This window comes from Daucus carota, chromosome 7 (genome assembly GCF_001625215.2).
Source record: "Daucus carota subsp. sativus chromosome 7, DH1 v3.0, whole genome shotgun sequence".
NCBI classification, from domain to species: Eukaryota; Viridiplantae; Streptophyta; class Magnoliopsida; order Apiales; family Apiaceae; genus Daucus; species Daucus carota.
Genome location: NC_030387.2, coordinates 23,151,058 through 23,166,462, shown reverse-complemented (window position 1 = coordinate 23,166,462; position 15,405 = coordinate 23,151,058). Strand labels below are relative to the sequence as shown.

The window sequence follows — 15,405 nt, the reverse complement described above, 5'->3', positions numbered from 1 at the left end:
GAATGGAAAAACATTAAAGATCATGCAAAAATTAGTTGAACATAATCCAAACCTTGACCTAAACCAACCTTCAATAGCCGTCCATTTAGTTTTGTTTGGCATAATATGCACTTTTATGTACAACTTTTATTCGGTAATCGAATATTACTTACCTTTGCTTATTTCCGATTAAGTCCAACATTTTAAAAAACGACAGGATACTATCAGACTAGTTTGGTTCAAATGTATCCGGTTGGTCACTCTGTTGTAAAAAATGACTCAATTTGATCCAGTTGGATCAAATGAATGATGCACTTCAACTTTTATCCCTTCAAAAACTGGACAATAATGAAACTATGAGTATGACAAACTCTTAATGATATCCATTCCATAGCTTGAACATTGCCCCGTGTTCACTTACACTGCCACCTGATGATCTTCTCATCCTCTGCCAGAGTGGCAAAACACTTTCGCTTCTCAAAGGACCAGAACTTGAGTGCCTCCTAAATGACTCCGAATCTGTCTTCCCTATTTTTGCTGATGTACTATATAGTTCTGACAAGGGTAGCCCTCTATCAACGGAGATTGCCGATTCGTAATCAGAAAGAGGAGACTGTATTTGGAAGCGATCAGGTAAATGATCAGAATGTGTACTAGACCTTGCATCAAAATCAACTGAGAGATCCTCTTGGCTACAGCTTCTAGATCCTAAGTCTTTTGTCGCATCACATTCGTTGGACACTAGTTTTAAGGCCTGAACTACCTCACCCATAAATGGACGATGTGAAACCTCCGACTGAACACACATTGATGCGATAGCTGCTACTTTAGAGATACTGTCGAAAGGAAAATTTGGCCCCAAAGATTTGTCTACTATCAATTCTAAACCTTCTTCACTTGTGAGGAGTGGACGGGACCAAGTAACTAGGTTCTCTTGACCGGGAGGCTGAGACATGTCCACTGGTTTTCTTCCTGTTAAAAGCTCAAGTAAGACTACTCCATAACTGTAAACATCACTCTTCACAAGAAGATGTCCTGTCATTGCATATTCTGGAGCCACATAGCTGTTTGAAACACATTACAGTGTCAAAATAAGATTATGAAGTTTGGCCAACAAAGAAAAGAGTTATTTGCAAATCGCATCCTCTTGACTTGGGCCAAGTGCACTTTAATTACTATACTTTGGATAATTGCAAAACACATCCCCTTACAAAAATTATCGCGTCACCACAAACCCCTTAGACCAACTTCCGTCCAGTTTAATCGTTACCGTCCAAAAAAGAACGGTAACTTTTTACTATAAAATAATATTTCAGTTGAAACAAAAGGGTATTTCAATAATTATCATAAACCCCAAAATATCAACTAAATTAAAACCCTTAATTACCATCTAAACCCGATCATCGTCTTCCTCTCCCCCTGAAAACCCTAGACTTATCTAAATTCGACTGCTAGCAATCATAAGAGGACGATTAAGTAAATAATAAATCAAGGGAAGCAGGCAAATGGTGAAGAAACAGCAAACATCGAAAAGGAAGATGAAGCCGTAAATGATTCTGGTCTACCCAATGGTAAAGAGATTCCCAACTATGAAGGTATAAATCTCTCTCCCCCATATCTACCTATTTTATGATATTTCGATATATGGGTTACATGTAGATCTTTAAAATTTTGATACTTCAATATTCTGAGACTTGAATACTCAGATATCATGAAACTTGGAATCTGTCCTAACTGTTTTAGCCACAACCCAATTTCCACAATTCGACAAACTCATTGCTCACCCATCTGTTGTGAAGAGAGAAATTTATAAAGAAAAGAATTTATTTAATTAAATACGCACAGGAAGGTAGAAGATTCTTAGATATGGGGGAGAAGACTGTTATAATAGTTCATTCCTAAATTACCCTCGAAAAAATGTATGGTAACTGTTAAACTTGACAGAAAATGGCCTAAGGGATTTGTTCTGCAGCGACAATTTTTACAAGGGACGTGTTGTGCAATTATCCAAACTATAGTAACTGATGTGCAGTTGCCATTTGCAAATAACTCCAAAGAAAAATATCATTGTCACAAAGATGGCAGGTCATTATCATTTAAGTAAAGCAACTATGAAGGACTACAAGCTGAACATCATAATATAATAAATGAACTTGAAGCTATCTAATCTATTTCAGCCAACTTGACAAATTTGATTAGTTAATTGATATGCTTTTACCGCCCACAGCAAAGATAAAGTTTCCTAGTTTCTATTCTAATGGAAATCTCACTCTAGTGTAATCATTCTCAGTTTACTGTCTTGTGATGATAACAAGACAATTACAAGCCTAAGTTTTCTACGAGTATCTATTACTTCTTCATTCATAAGCAATATAGGTTTGAGGACTATACACAGATCCAGTATGTCAAAAAAGTCAGGGACCTTGAATAAAAATCTATACCTTGGTCCATGCTCAATAGATTTGATTGTTTTTAATAATGAGTTTGTCAGGCTGCGCAGTTAGAGGGTTCAAGGGGATTTCGGAGGTTTCCTTCATATATAGATGATGAGACATTCAATCAACCTGGTTCAAAGTAAAAGAGAGATCACATACCCAAAAGTCCCCATGACACGGGTTGAAATGTGCCTGCTCTCCTCATCCAATGCAGAGCGCGCCAAACCAAAATCAGACACTTTTGGTGTATAATCATGTTCCAGCAAAATGTTGCTGGACTTAAAGTCCCTGTGTATGACACGTGGACTCGAATCTTCATGCAGATAAGCTAGACCTCGAGCAGCACCAAGTGCTATCTTCAAACGGGCACCCCAATCAAGTGGAGCATCTTCCTTGTCGATTCCTAATTCCAGTTAAAAAAATATAAGGATGTCATCTAGCAATAGAATAAGACATGGTTAAATGTTATATACCTCGAAGATACAACTAACAAACTATACCATGTAAATGAGATTCCACGCTTCCATTTGGAATTAGTTCATAGATTAAGCAGCGGGCATGTTCTTCTGTACATATCCCAATCAATGCGACTAAGTTTCTGTGATGAAGGCGACTAAGCATTTCAACTTCGCTTAAGAATTCACGATCTCCCTGTTGATCATCTCTTTTAAGCACCTTGACAGCCACTTTAGTCCCATCTTCAAGGACACCACCATAAACAAGACCAAATCCACCTTCTCCGAGCACTCTTGAAGCAGCAAAGTTGTCAGTTGCTCTTTCCATGTCATTCAAGGTAAAAGTCTTTGCAGTACCAGTATAAGGTGCAATTGTAGCATTATATGATGGAGAAATGGAACTGGGTCCACTACCAGTCATAGAAGTAGCAATCCCTGCAAATTATATATTCTCATAAATGAAAATTTTACACTTGAATACTCTTGTGCCAGCAGTCGCAAAAAGATAATGATTAATGAGGTTTCTTCTGTATTACGAAAAATCCAATGCCTAATTAACCCCAGGTATTGTCCTATCTAGTTACACGTAATCATATTTCAATGAGGTAAGATCTCTGCTCTATATTACAAAACATTATCTGTGCAAAGAAAACACTATCCTGCAAAAAGAGCATGCGGTGCACTTTTCTTATTAGAATTAGAAACTTAACCTGTTTAACAGTGTATATAGGTGTTACCTGAGGATTTTGCAAGTGAAAGTTGCTTAGTCTGTGGATTTTCCTGCACTTGATAATCATGATCTCTATGCCTAAAGAACATGATCCAAGCAATTGCACAGATTAGAACCATAGCTATCAAGGCTGATAAAACTATAACTGCAATAACACTGCCTTTAAGCCCTTTCTTGTGCTGTCCTCTCCTGATATCAACCCCCACGGGCTTTATGGTCCCCCCTTTACTGTCATGAGGCTCAGTATCACTTAAAGGTGCAGAAGGTGGAGAGTCAGGAAGACCTATAGATGCCAGACCTTAAATTACTCAAAGAAAAAAAAGAAGCATTTTTAGTGTAAAAATGAACTTTGTTCTGGAATTTATGTTGATACCTGTATAACGCACATAAAGAACTTCATAATCACCAAAATAAAAAGTGCTTATAGGCACTTGTTTGTGCCAGAATCTTTGATAAGTCAAATAAGCTGTATTGTTATCAAAATCTTCTCCAAATGGTACCAAATCCATCAAAACAATAGTCTTTTCTGGATCCTCGGTGGCTGCATTTGCCCCCATTATCCGAACTTGACTTTGTTTCATAAATGCTCCAGAAGCAACTTCAGTAGCAAACTCTGAAACCAAAGGAAAAAATGTATAGAGTGATACGCTGAGGCGCAGCCCAACTTGCATTGGCAAGATGCAGCCACAAGGAAATCCAGGAAGAGTATTGGTAAGTGGCTCGTCGCAAGGTAATGGTTTGCACTCTGCATGTATCAAGTAAAGGGTTATAGTCGACTAGAAGCACGACACATATATTGTGATTAGCAAAGTAAGAGGATGTGGCTAACACAAGTACCTGCATTAGGAGGTGGAGGTGGAAAGGCTTGAATAGGTCGCAGATGTGGAATCTTTGGAATCATTGGTGAAGATACGGAAGGAGAAATTTCAGGTGAAAGAAAGGGCACTAGCAAATTTATAACAACGAAAATAAGCATCAAGGTACACTCAGTCCCTTCTTTAAAACGAGAGGTAAAAAAGAGATTTTTCTTACTTCTAGTTTGACGAGGTGAACCTGGTGAAAGAGGCTTCCCTGATAAGAAAAAGTGTAATCAGACAGTGACAGGAAAATATAAGCGAAACAGAAGCTGCTTTAAAATTTAAAGGTTGGAAACAAAACTTCAGCCTTTGGAAAATGAAATGTTGAGATTAAGTGCAAGAGAAAATCGCTTCTTTCTCTTACTTTTTGGATCTAATTTAGAAAATAGAGGAGGTTAGACAACAAAAGGATTCATAATAAAGAAAAACAAGTGTGTCTCTGTGTGTGTGTGTGTATACATATATAGGGTTGCACTCCAGAAAGAACACATTAAAAAAACAAAGAACATTATCATAATACTTCATTGAAAGTGATTTGTTAAGATTGTAATTATATAGTTAAACACCAATTAAACTTAGTGTATGAGATCTAACATCCAAGCCCTTCCAAATTATTAATATGAATTATTATGGATACCAGAATAGAATCAAATGTATATATTTTGCACAATGATTTTTGAATAAAATCATCTTATTTTAATACATATCTATTGTTAAACATGTAAGATACTATTACTATTCATAATGAAAGGTTAATTAGCTCAAGATTAGACCTTGATTCAAATTTTAGGTGAGATTATATATTCGATTCTATAGTGTTCTTCTTTGTTCTTTTTTTAAGAGTGTTTTTCTTTGAGCAAATGCTGTAACCATTGCTCAGTTCCTCTGTTACATGTATATAAAATAATATGGGGGCATTAAAATTAAGGGATGGTGACTTGACCTCCACTTTCTAGAATTCTTTCTGCACTAGTACACTAGTACTGTCCAATCTCTATCCGTCTCCCTTGTAATTTTTTATATAATTCCCGAGTAATCGTTTTATTTGTCTCTGTAAGGAGTATAGTCTAAGAAAATAATTTGTCTCTGTAAGGAATATAGTCTAAGCAAATATGTATTTTTAAGTATATACTTGTACTTGCACAGAATAGACATACTTGCCGTTTATTTTGAATTAGTCATTTTTTTAATCATTTCATGTTTAAATATTTTTCAAATAAGAAGTGTGCATAACTCTTAAAAGAAGAATACTATAGAATCGTATATAGAATCTCACCTAAAATTTGAATTAAGGTATGATTTTGAGCTAACCAACCTTTCATTATGAATAATACTCCCTCCGTCTCTCTCATTTCTTTACACATTCCTTTTTGGTGTGTCTCATCCAATTCTTTATATTTCAAAACTTACCAAAAATAGTTAATGGGTCCTACCACTTCTCCATTATTTTTCCTTTACACACTACTTTTACTCCACTATCTTCTTTTTATAAATTAAAAATCAATGGGTCCCACCACTTTACTCACTTTTCTTCCTCTTTTCCACTACTTTATACATATTTCTTAACCTCCGTGCCCAACCCATTCGACAAGAAATGGGAGGGACGGAGGGAGTACTAGTATCTAACATGTTTAAAAATAAATATGTAATAAAAATAACATGATTCTATGTAAAATCCATTGTGCAAAATATTATATATATATGTGTGTGTGTATATATATATATATATATATATATATATATATATATATATATATTTATAATTCTATTTTGGATTCTATTCAGTATTTTATTCTGGATTCTATAATAATTTATATTAATAATTGGATGAGCTTGGATGTTAGATTTCATATATTAAGTTTAATTAGTGTTTAACTATATAATAACAATTTTAACAAATCATTTTCTGTGAAAAATCAAGTATTATGATAATGTTCTTTTTTTGTTGTGTGTGTGTGTGTGTATTTACAAACGAAAAGGAAAAGAAATTGAACATGTGGCATAAATTTGTATCTGACGGAGATGTTCTGATATTGCACTACCTCTATCAGCTGACTCAGGAGGAGGAGCCAGATAAGAAGATGGACCAGGGCTACTGATATTCATCTTTCCATGATGTCTATATGACGCGGTTGAAGGTAAAGGTGTAGGAGAAAGTACTACAAGAGGCGGAGAAGCACTTTCAGCATCCCTTGGGGAATTGTTCTGAGGAGCTGTAACAGGAAAATATCATGCAAGTTGCATCTGTTTAAATAGCTAAAACATGTTATACATAAAGAACATAACAACTCTTGCCTTACATGCAGCAGGAGAAAGGTTGGGGGGTGAAAACTGTTTTGGCACCGCATGGGATGGGGCAGCAACAGGTATTCCTCTTTTTTTTGGGTTAAAGCTTGGTGGAGTAGTGGATACAGGAGAGATATCAGATTCTGAACAAAAATCAATATATCATCACGATGAACTACTATGAGATAATGTGTCTTAACATATACTGTAGACAGTTAACTTCGGTTTTAGGAAGACTTAATATGTGCATCATTCATATATTTACAACAGGCTTCACAATAGAATATACATGAACGATCTTATTCATCATTTAAAGATGAAAAAGTACAGGACAAAAATCAGAAGCTTGTTCTTTAAGTTTTATAGGAAGAAGTTTTTTTTGAAAAAAAACTAAAAGTCAATTTACGACTAGATTGATATCACATCTGATTTATTCAGGTGCTAAAGAATATGAAAAGTTGGGCTTTTTCCAATGAAAATCTACTTTTTAATAGTAATTATATTTTGGCATTATGAACTTATTATCTCATAATATCGGTAAATCTTCTAAGCAACTTTTGAAGTTACTTGGAGTGACACGGCAGGGATTACATAAGAGATATCACAGCATGGCAGGAGTAAAGTAAAGTCCAACTGAAAGACAAGGGCCTAGTGCTACAGAAATAACAAATATGCAAGCAATTCAGTATCAAAATTGAGAATGAAAAGAGGTTATGTTAGCATACCAGATAATAAAAAAATTATTAAGGATAAACCTTCAACAGAAACATATTCTTAAACCTGGTGATATAGATGGAGGTACTTTGGGCCCTTCTGGATGGATGGGTGGTGCATATCTTGGTAAGTTATGTGGAGGTGAAGTAGCTGGCATCATATTAAAGATAAAACTAATAAGTAAATTTGACAGAAATTTTTGAAACAAGTTTTTTCAACTAATAATATATGGAATAATTGTACCAGGGGGGTCGGATGGTGGTGTTTCAGGCACACTAGGTAGGCTTGTCGGTGGCGTTTGTTGCATGTCCCTCGGTGGTGGTGCATTTTTCACTGTATTTTGGAATTAACACATGGTATATTAATATTGATACAAATAGAATTAACTGAAGTAGATGATGCTAACAATACAGAACAGATGGTACATGGAGCAATTGGCACAAATAGAGGAGCCTTATTATCAGGTACTTTAGGCGGAATAGGTTGGTTTGCTGGTGGCGTTTGTAGCAGTCCCCTTGGTGGCGATGCGCTTTGTACTTCAGGCACAACAGGCTGGTGTGTTGGTGGTTTGCGCAGCATATCCCTTGGTGGTGGTGCAATTTGTACTGTATTGTAAAAGACTTATACTGATATATCAATATAAGTCTCTAATAGAAAGTACAAAAGCAGATAAAGATAACAGTACAGATAGTACCTGGAGCTACTGGCAGGGATAGAGGAGGCTTATTATCCGGTAATTTAGGTAGAATAGGTTGGCTTGCTGGTGGCGTTTGTAGCATCTCCTTTGGTGGAGGTGTCATTTGTAATTGAGGCACAGTAGGCTGGCTTATTGGTGGTGCTTGTAGCAGGTTTCTTGGTGGCGGGGCAACTTGCCCTGTATTGTGAAACGAACACATCAGACATACCAATCTCAAATAAAATATTTGGAAGTAGATGAGGATAACTATGCAGATAGTACCTGGAGCTGTTGGCGCGGATAGAGGAGCCTTATTGTCTGGTACCTTAGGCAGAGTAGGTTGGCTTGTTGGCGGTGTCTGAAGCATCTCCCTTGGTGGCGGTGAACTCTGTACTGTGTCTTAAAGCAAAAAATTGGCATTATAAAAAAATAAGGAGCAGAAATTAGGACCGTAAATGAATATCACATAGTACCCGGCGCTATTGGTGCAGATAAAGGAGCCGTATCATCTGGTGTCTGGCTATTTTGGGAACTTGGTGGCGCAGAGCCTGGCATGAAGGGATTGATACTAGGGGACTTTGCTGGTGACTTTATTGGGGGTGATACAACAGGTGCTGCAAAATGCAAATACAATAAGAGACCAAGTAATAACAACCATTCGTATATTTATGCCAGAGGTTAATAACTATTCAACTGTTTACCTGGATCTTCAGGAGCCAATTCAGGGTCTTTAGTAGGCGGTGGCTGTCCCTGAGAAGCACTTGGTGGGACATTTGGAGCGATGCCGGGAAAAGTTGTAGGAGAAGAAAATTTACTTGGCTGTGATGGTGTAGGAGTACTGGGGGACAATAAAGGTGCCTGATCTTTTGTGTTTTCTGGTGCTGGGGGCGAAGTGATAGGCGGAGATACAGCTGAAAGATAAGAAACAAGACTGTATATTACTAAACCATAAGCTAATGTGATTGATCTTAAGGCCTGGCTATAAATATCAACATTGTGAATTTTAAAATTTTACCGCTTGACTGAAATGGACTTGTTGCATTATGATTTAATTGCTTCCATTGAGGGACAGGGCCGGTGGAACCTTCTCCAACTGGAGAAATTGCATCAAAAGTTGCTGCAGATGTTGGATCTGCATCATTTAAAAGCAATAAAGCTAATGACATAAATAACTCAAGCAAACTGCGATGAATATGATGTTACTGTGACAATGGTTAGATTACTTGTGACAAACTCACTGCACTGTACCAAACAGAGTCAAGAAAAGGCCTAGCTGATCCTGCTCCGGTTTATATACAGAAATGTTTGTAACGACTAGAAATTATATTGTTTTTTAAAAAAAAAAATTCTCTTTCAGCTCTAACCGACTTGAAATTAGCTGCAAGAAAATATGACAAAACTGCCACAGCAAGATATATGGCAATAAAAAGGCAGCAGAACTTGCTTCCTTGTACTGCTAAGTAACAGGACCGAGAGGATACCAAATAATTTTACTTGTAAGAACTTCAGCCACAACAAAAAAAAATTTGTAGAGAAGAATGTGGACAGAAGAATAGCATGAAGATGACATATAAATTCATGGCATCCTGTAAGAAGAATGTTCTTCCAGTATACGAAAAAAATACTCTGAAGACAACCAAAGCATGTGACACACTGAGTGATTTTCTAACATGGTTCCTATATTCTAGTTTGGCTTAGGCATGCCTATATATTTCAGTCAGGTATATGCAAGGGCGTAGCAAGTAACATGAAAAAGAAATTTGTTGCTTTTGCAGATACTTTATTGAGGATCAGAATTGCTAGTTCTTTCAATGTAATTTGACCACGAGGTATTGCATTAGTAGTCAGGCCGCCCTCACTCAGTATTGCAAAAAGTTCTATTCAGATCACCGAACAACGGAAACAGAAGCCAAAACTTATAGTTTACTTGGCGCAGAAGTATATTCAGATATGAAAGGGACATTAAGCAAAAGCTATGAAGGGACAATATTCTGCTACTTTCTACCTGTCTACAAATTACACAACGAAAAAATTAAGTTCTGTTTCTCACTATTTCATTCTTTTGGACTCTAATCATGCCATCTACAGACAGTGTACTGTACTAATTTAAAGAACCCTCCGAAAAAACAGATATGCAACTCAAGATTAAAATTTTAACGGAGTTGGGCATCATAATTCATAAATTCCTTACTTGATTCACAACGACCACACAAACTTATACCAACATACTGATCCTAACATGATCTTTAGAAGCAAAATACAGATCCTAACATTAGAACACATAAAAGCAACACAAAACTGATCAAACCAAGATCTCTATAGTGCATATAATACACAACAAAACATCACAAGAGCTCAAAAGTAGGTTAAACCAAGATTTTACCTGCAGATCCTACAAGTACCAAAAAGACAGCAAATGCCCAGCTAACTTTTAGCACCAAGGATGAAACTTGCAGCACCAAATCCATCCCATATATAAAAAAGAAAAATAAGAGAATCTAAACCCTCTTTACAACAAAACCATGAAATGATGATACTACTACTAATAACCCAGAAAACAAAACATGAACAAAAACAAGTGAAAAACAAGCCCAAGGATTCAAAAGTGCAAATAATTGATAACGTGAAGCAATAACAAAAGGGAAGTGAGAGCAATTAAACTAAACTGAAAGAGAGATGGCCACGACATGAATTAAGAAGCAAGCAAGTGAGAAGTGTCATGTAAAAAAATAAAATAAAATTAGGTTTGGTGAAATGGAGGAAAATAATAAGCTGTGTGGTGTAAATTAACATAAACAGGCTCTGAAATTTTGCAGAAATGTTTGGAAAGTGGAGGATTGAGGAGGTTAGCACGTTACATACAACTGTGTTGAACTGGGCATGTGAGCAATTCAAGATTAATTAATTCAGACCAGACAAAATAATTACTTAAACAACACATATATGTACATAAACCACTTGAGTCTGAACTTTTCACCGGACACAGTACAAGATTTTAGATATACCGACGTGTAGTAATAATCCTTCAATCGTGTATGTATTAATTAATGTGCTGGTTAATGATACCTGTCTTTTCACACGTGTAAATTATTGTTTTCGTTGAGTTAAGACAAAACGGCAGTTGTGTATATGTGGATGGGACTCGAGCAATCCGAAATTATCACGAGCAATCCGAAATTTTTGACGTTTTCATTTAGTTGAGACACAACTCCATTTTATGTACTGTAGTTAGGGTATCAAACACTTGTAATGCTGCATTTTTAAAACTAGCACGAGAAATATGATACTTTTGATGTATGTATTTTTTGTCTATATTTGTCAAAAATTAATAATGTCGTGAGAAAAATGGAGAAATGTGAGAGGTAGTAGTGATTTTTTCAGCTTATATCTTTGATTAAACAAAGAAGCGGTTTTTTCAAACATCAACACACTTATAGCGATCACGGAGATACAGTACTGAACTATATGAATTTTCTGAAATTGAAATTTGCAAGAATCAATTGTTCGACGATGACTGAGTGGAAATTACGTCATCGTGAAGACAATGATGGATTTGTTGTAACAAAAGTATCATGAATACCTTGATAAGTTATAACAACTGTATTTAAGGTTCTGAACATGAACAAGGGTTATATTTATATGGTCATGTTCTAGAGAGAACCATTAGGTAGAGAACTCTTGAAACCATTACTTTATTTCTAGTATTAGTTAGGGTTCTGCAGCAGAACTGTACATGAAAAAATGACTTATTTATGTATTATATTTTGAAATTATTTTTGAACACACATAACAATGTAAAAAAACATGTATTTAGATTTAGATCCTGAAAATCTATGAAATATATAGGATTCCGCAGCAGAACCTTAGTGGTTCTATGGTTCTATTTTAAGTATTGGTTCTCTTTTGAGCGCGACCTTACATTTATATATGCATGATTTATAGTTGGTGTGTTTTCAAATTATTTTTGTAGGATTTGTATTTGCAGTGCGTTGGATTTTTAAGTCATATAGTCGATTATGTTTGTGAAACTCTAATTGATTTGAACTGAATACTTTAGTTATGTTTAAAATTCATTCCTGTTTTTTTTTTGTCCTTCACATGCTCTAATCTAGTTTTTTTTTTTCAGCTGATAATTTGTTTACAATAATTTTTTTTTCAATTGATAATTTTTTTTTATAATAGGTACCTAGAGATTATTGACAGGTTGAAAGAGTGTGACCAACTAGGTTTCCATATTTTGTACTATATGCTGGCCAGAAATACATGTTTATGTTGTCACTCAATCAACAATTTTTATCTCACCTGAGATGAACATGAGCCAAGACTATTTTACTTCACAACATGAATTTGAGTTTGTTGACAATCACAAAGATGAAATTATGAATGACAATGCCCATAGGTAACAAGTAGATGATGAGTTGATGATGAAAGTGATGCTGATTATTATCATAGTGCTAGTGAGAGTAATGGGGATTCATTTTTCTCTTCAGATGGTTGTAATGTAGATAGCATATGTGATGAAGTATGTTATCAATAGGAACAAACGCAAAAAAATATAAAAAAATGCTAAGAATGATAATAAGGTTGAGACCAATAATATGGGTAAGAATACTGGCAAGAGTAAGTACATTGGTAAGGATAAGAACACTAATAAATAAGGGTGAGAACACCGATAACGGCAAGGGTAAGGCTGCGGGTACAGGTAAGGATAAGGGTGAGGGTAATGATAAGGACGGGAAAAAGTAAAGTCCCTGCAGAAAATGAACAACAAACTGATAATACACAAAATATTGAGTACTCCACGACTTCAAACAATCATGCGGGTTAAGATGAGAAGAGGGTTGCCTCCAATATAGTACAAATGAGGATAAACTGTCATATCTTGCTTTGAACATGTAGACATGGACAAACCAAAATTTGAACTGGGATGTTGTTTACATCTGCTAATAGAATTTCCTTGAAAAGATATGAGGATCCACCGAATAAGTTATGGAGCTCATCAAGTTACTTGAGCCCAAACTAAAAGAGAAACCCAATTCAAGTAGGTAACAAGTCAAATCTAGTGTTTTATTTTTTCCGTTGAAAATCACCGTAGTTAAGATAACAATAAAATTAAAAAATGTGATGCCGGATTGATGATATGTTTTTTTAGTGATGGTCTTACTTCGGTCACATAAAAACTAGTGCTTATCAATCATATTAATATTAAAGATGTAATAAATTATTTTCAGAAGACGAAAACTCATAAGTAATACATCTAAATGTATAACATGATCTTATACTTTACTGAATATTATCATATTCATGTTTATTTGTTTTTATATTAGGAATCCCGGATCCCGAGTACTGAAATGTTTATCAAGTGGATAGCACATATTAGAGCATCAATGATGCAGGTATGCGAGTCATGCTCGCATCACTTCTATTATTACTTTTGCTTCATGTTAAATGTTCTACAAAATTCTGTCAAAAAAAATTGTTCTACAAAGTTTATTCACCTTGTCATACTTTTTCTCCATACTTTTACATTTGCATTTTCCTCGCACATCAAAGACAAAACGCATGTTTGGCTATCAACACTTGTGATTTCTTTCGATAAGAAGCCGCCAAGCGGGCATCCACTTTTCTTCACTCGTTTGTATAAAAAGTTAGAAGCATTTATAAAAAAAATGAGAACGCTAACTTCTGTTTGAGGACTTCTATTTCTTTCCCAAACAGTTTAATAACTTATAAGTCTTATTTTACTTCTCATTTCTAATCCAATTCTTTACTTTAAGTAAGAAGCACTTTTTCAAGTTTACCTGAACCGTCACAAAATTTTCTATCCGAAACTTCGAGTGTTTGAATATAATTTAGCTAAATCCAAATTCATCAAATATCAGAATACATTCATTCGAGTACTTAAATATTTTGAAATGATATTATAAATTCGAATATACCTGTTACGTGTTATTTCGAATAGCGCCTTTTTTGTCACCCGACCAAACAATACTGTAGTCATATTTGTCCAACATTGTTGGATATTAAAATAACATGATTAAGTTGGTCACTGAACTCAAAACCGTCTGGTCACTAAAGTCGGTTACACGTATCTTTAAATATGAGTTGAAAGAGTAAAAATATTATTTACAGAGGTTTACGCATTATTCTTGAATGTTACCACAACTAAGTACAATGTTATGACTTCTAGTATTTATAATAGTATGTTTTGATTTTTTGAAGTTTATTTATTATTTATTTTTAATTAAAACAAAGGAATTAACTATATAATAAAAAATAAATAACAAATAAATTTGATAAAATCTAAATATATTATCATAAATAGTTGAAGTCATAACTTTGTACTTAGTTGTGATAACATTCAAGAATAATGTGTAAATCTATGTAAATAATACTTTTACTCCTTGAATTCATATTTAAAGATACATATAACTGACTTAAGTGACCAATTTGAGACGGTTTTGAGTTCGGTGACCAACTTGATATATCGAGTCCACTTTAGTGACTAACTCGATTATTAACCCATTAAAAAATTAATAATTTGATTAACAAGAAAAAAGAATTGAAAAATTCGGGTGTTCAATAATAATAGCAACTTTTATGATCAAACAAACCGATACATATTGGCCCTGTTTGACAATTAGCTATTAGCGGTTAACTGTTAACGTATTGAATTATATATTTTGACTAGTGGATTGAAATAGATGTTTTGACTAGCGGATTGAATTAGCTATTTCTCGTAAAACTGTTTGGTAAATAGCTAATTGATTAGCTTTTTCTGACACAAACCAAAACCTCTAACCCAAAAATCTCCTCAAAGTAGCTTTTTCAAAATTAGATTTTTGGGTCCAAACCTCTATTTCAATCCGCTAACTAGCTGATTCTAGTGGTCAAACCTCTAAACCACCTCAAACTTCTAATTTTACCTCAAACCTCTACTTCCAAACAGGACCATTGTTTATCAGATTTAGTCCGACGCATATAAAATCCAAAAAAAAAATATCAAAATCACCAACGGAACGCATCAAGGATCCAATAGTTTTGCAATCTAACCTTGACAACGTGCATGTTTGGCAATTCATAAGTACTTCTTTTTCAAAGAAGTTGGACCCAGTAATTTCTAAATACAATTTTCGCTTCCAAGTCCCAATTTTCAAAACAAACCTAATCATTTTCATACAGTTTAATTCAAAAGCCTGAGGCACACTTCTACATGGCAATATACATACAGCCAGAATATCCAATTAGTTAATAGCTTTCTATAACACATGCA

General features: G+C 34.8%; 1 protein-coding gene across 3 annotated transcripts; it reads right to left on the bottom strand.

The window, feature by feature from the left end:
- Positions 1 to 9: 9 nt before the first annotated feature.
- LOC108195897 (receptor-like serine/threonine-protein kinase ALE2) lies at positions 10 to 11,123 on the bottom strand. 3 transcript variants are annotated; one of them, XM_017362913.2, is made up of 18 exons: positions 10,516 to 11,123; positions 9,148 to 9,264; positions 8,834 to 9,043; positions 8,606 to 8,746; positions 8,415 to 8,531; positions 8,151 to 8,330; positions 7,882 to 8,061; positions 7,700 to 7,789; positions 7,523 to 7,606; positions 6,757 to 6,885; positions 6,499 to 6,669; positions 4,632 to 4,670; positions 4,437 to 4,544; positions 3,973 to 4,344; positions 3,607 to 3,882; positions 2,915 to 3,304; positions 2,574 to 2,817; positions 10 to 1,043 (listed from the first exon to the last, which is right to left on the bottom strand). In XM_017362913.2, the coding sequence occupies exons 1-18, from the start codon at positions 10,598 to 10,600 to the stop codon at positions 353 to 355; spliced, it is 3,624 nt and encodes a 1,207-aa protein (XP_017218402.1). In that variant the 5' UTR covers positions 10,601 to 11,123; the 3' UTR covers positions 10 to 352. The 3 variants fall into 3 exon arrangements, with proteins under 3 accessions (XP_017218402.1, XP_063937504.1, XP_063937505.1); XM_064081434.1 differs by having other exon boundaries at positions 8,415 to 8,525; XM_064081435.1 differs by lacking the exons at positions 8,834 to 9,043; positions 9,148 to 9,264; positions 10,516 to 11,123 and having other exon boundaries at positions 8,415 to 8,520.
- Between the last annotated feature and the right edge of the window lie 4,282 nt (positions 11,124 to 15,405).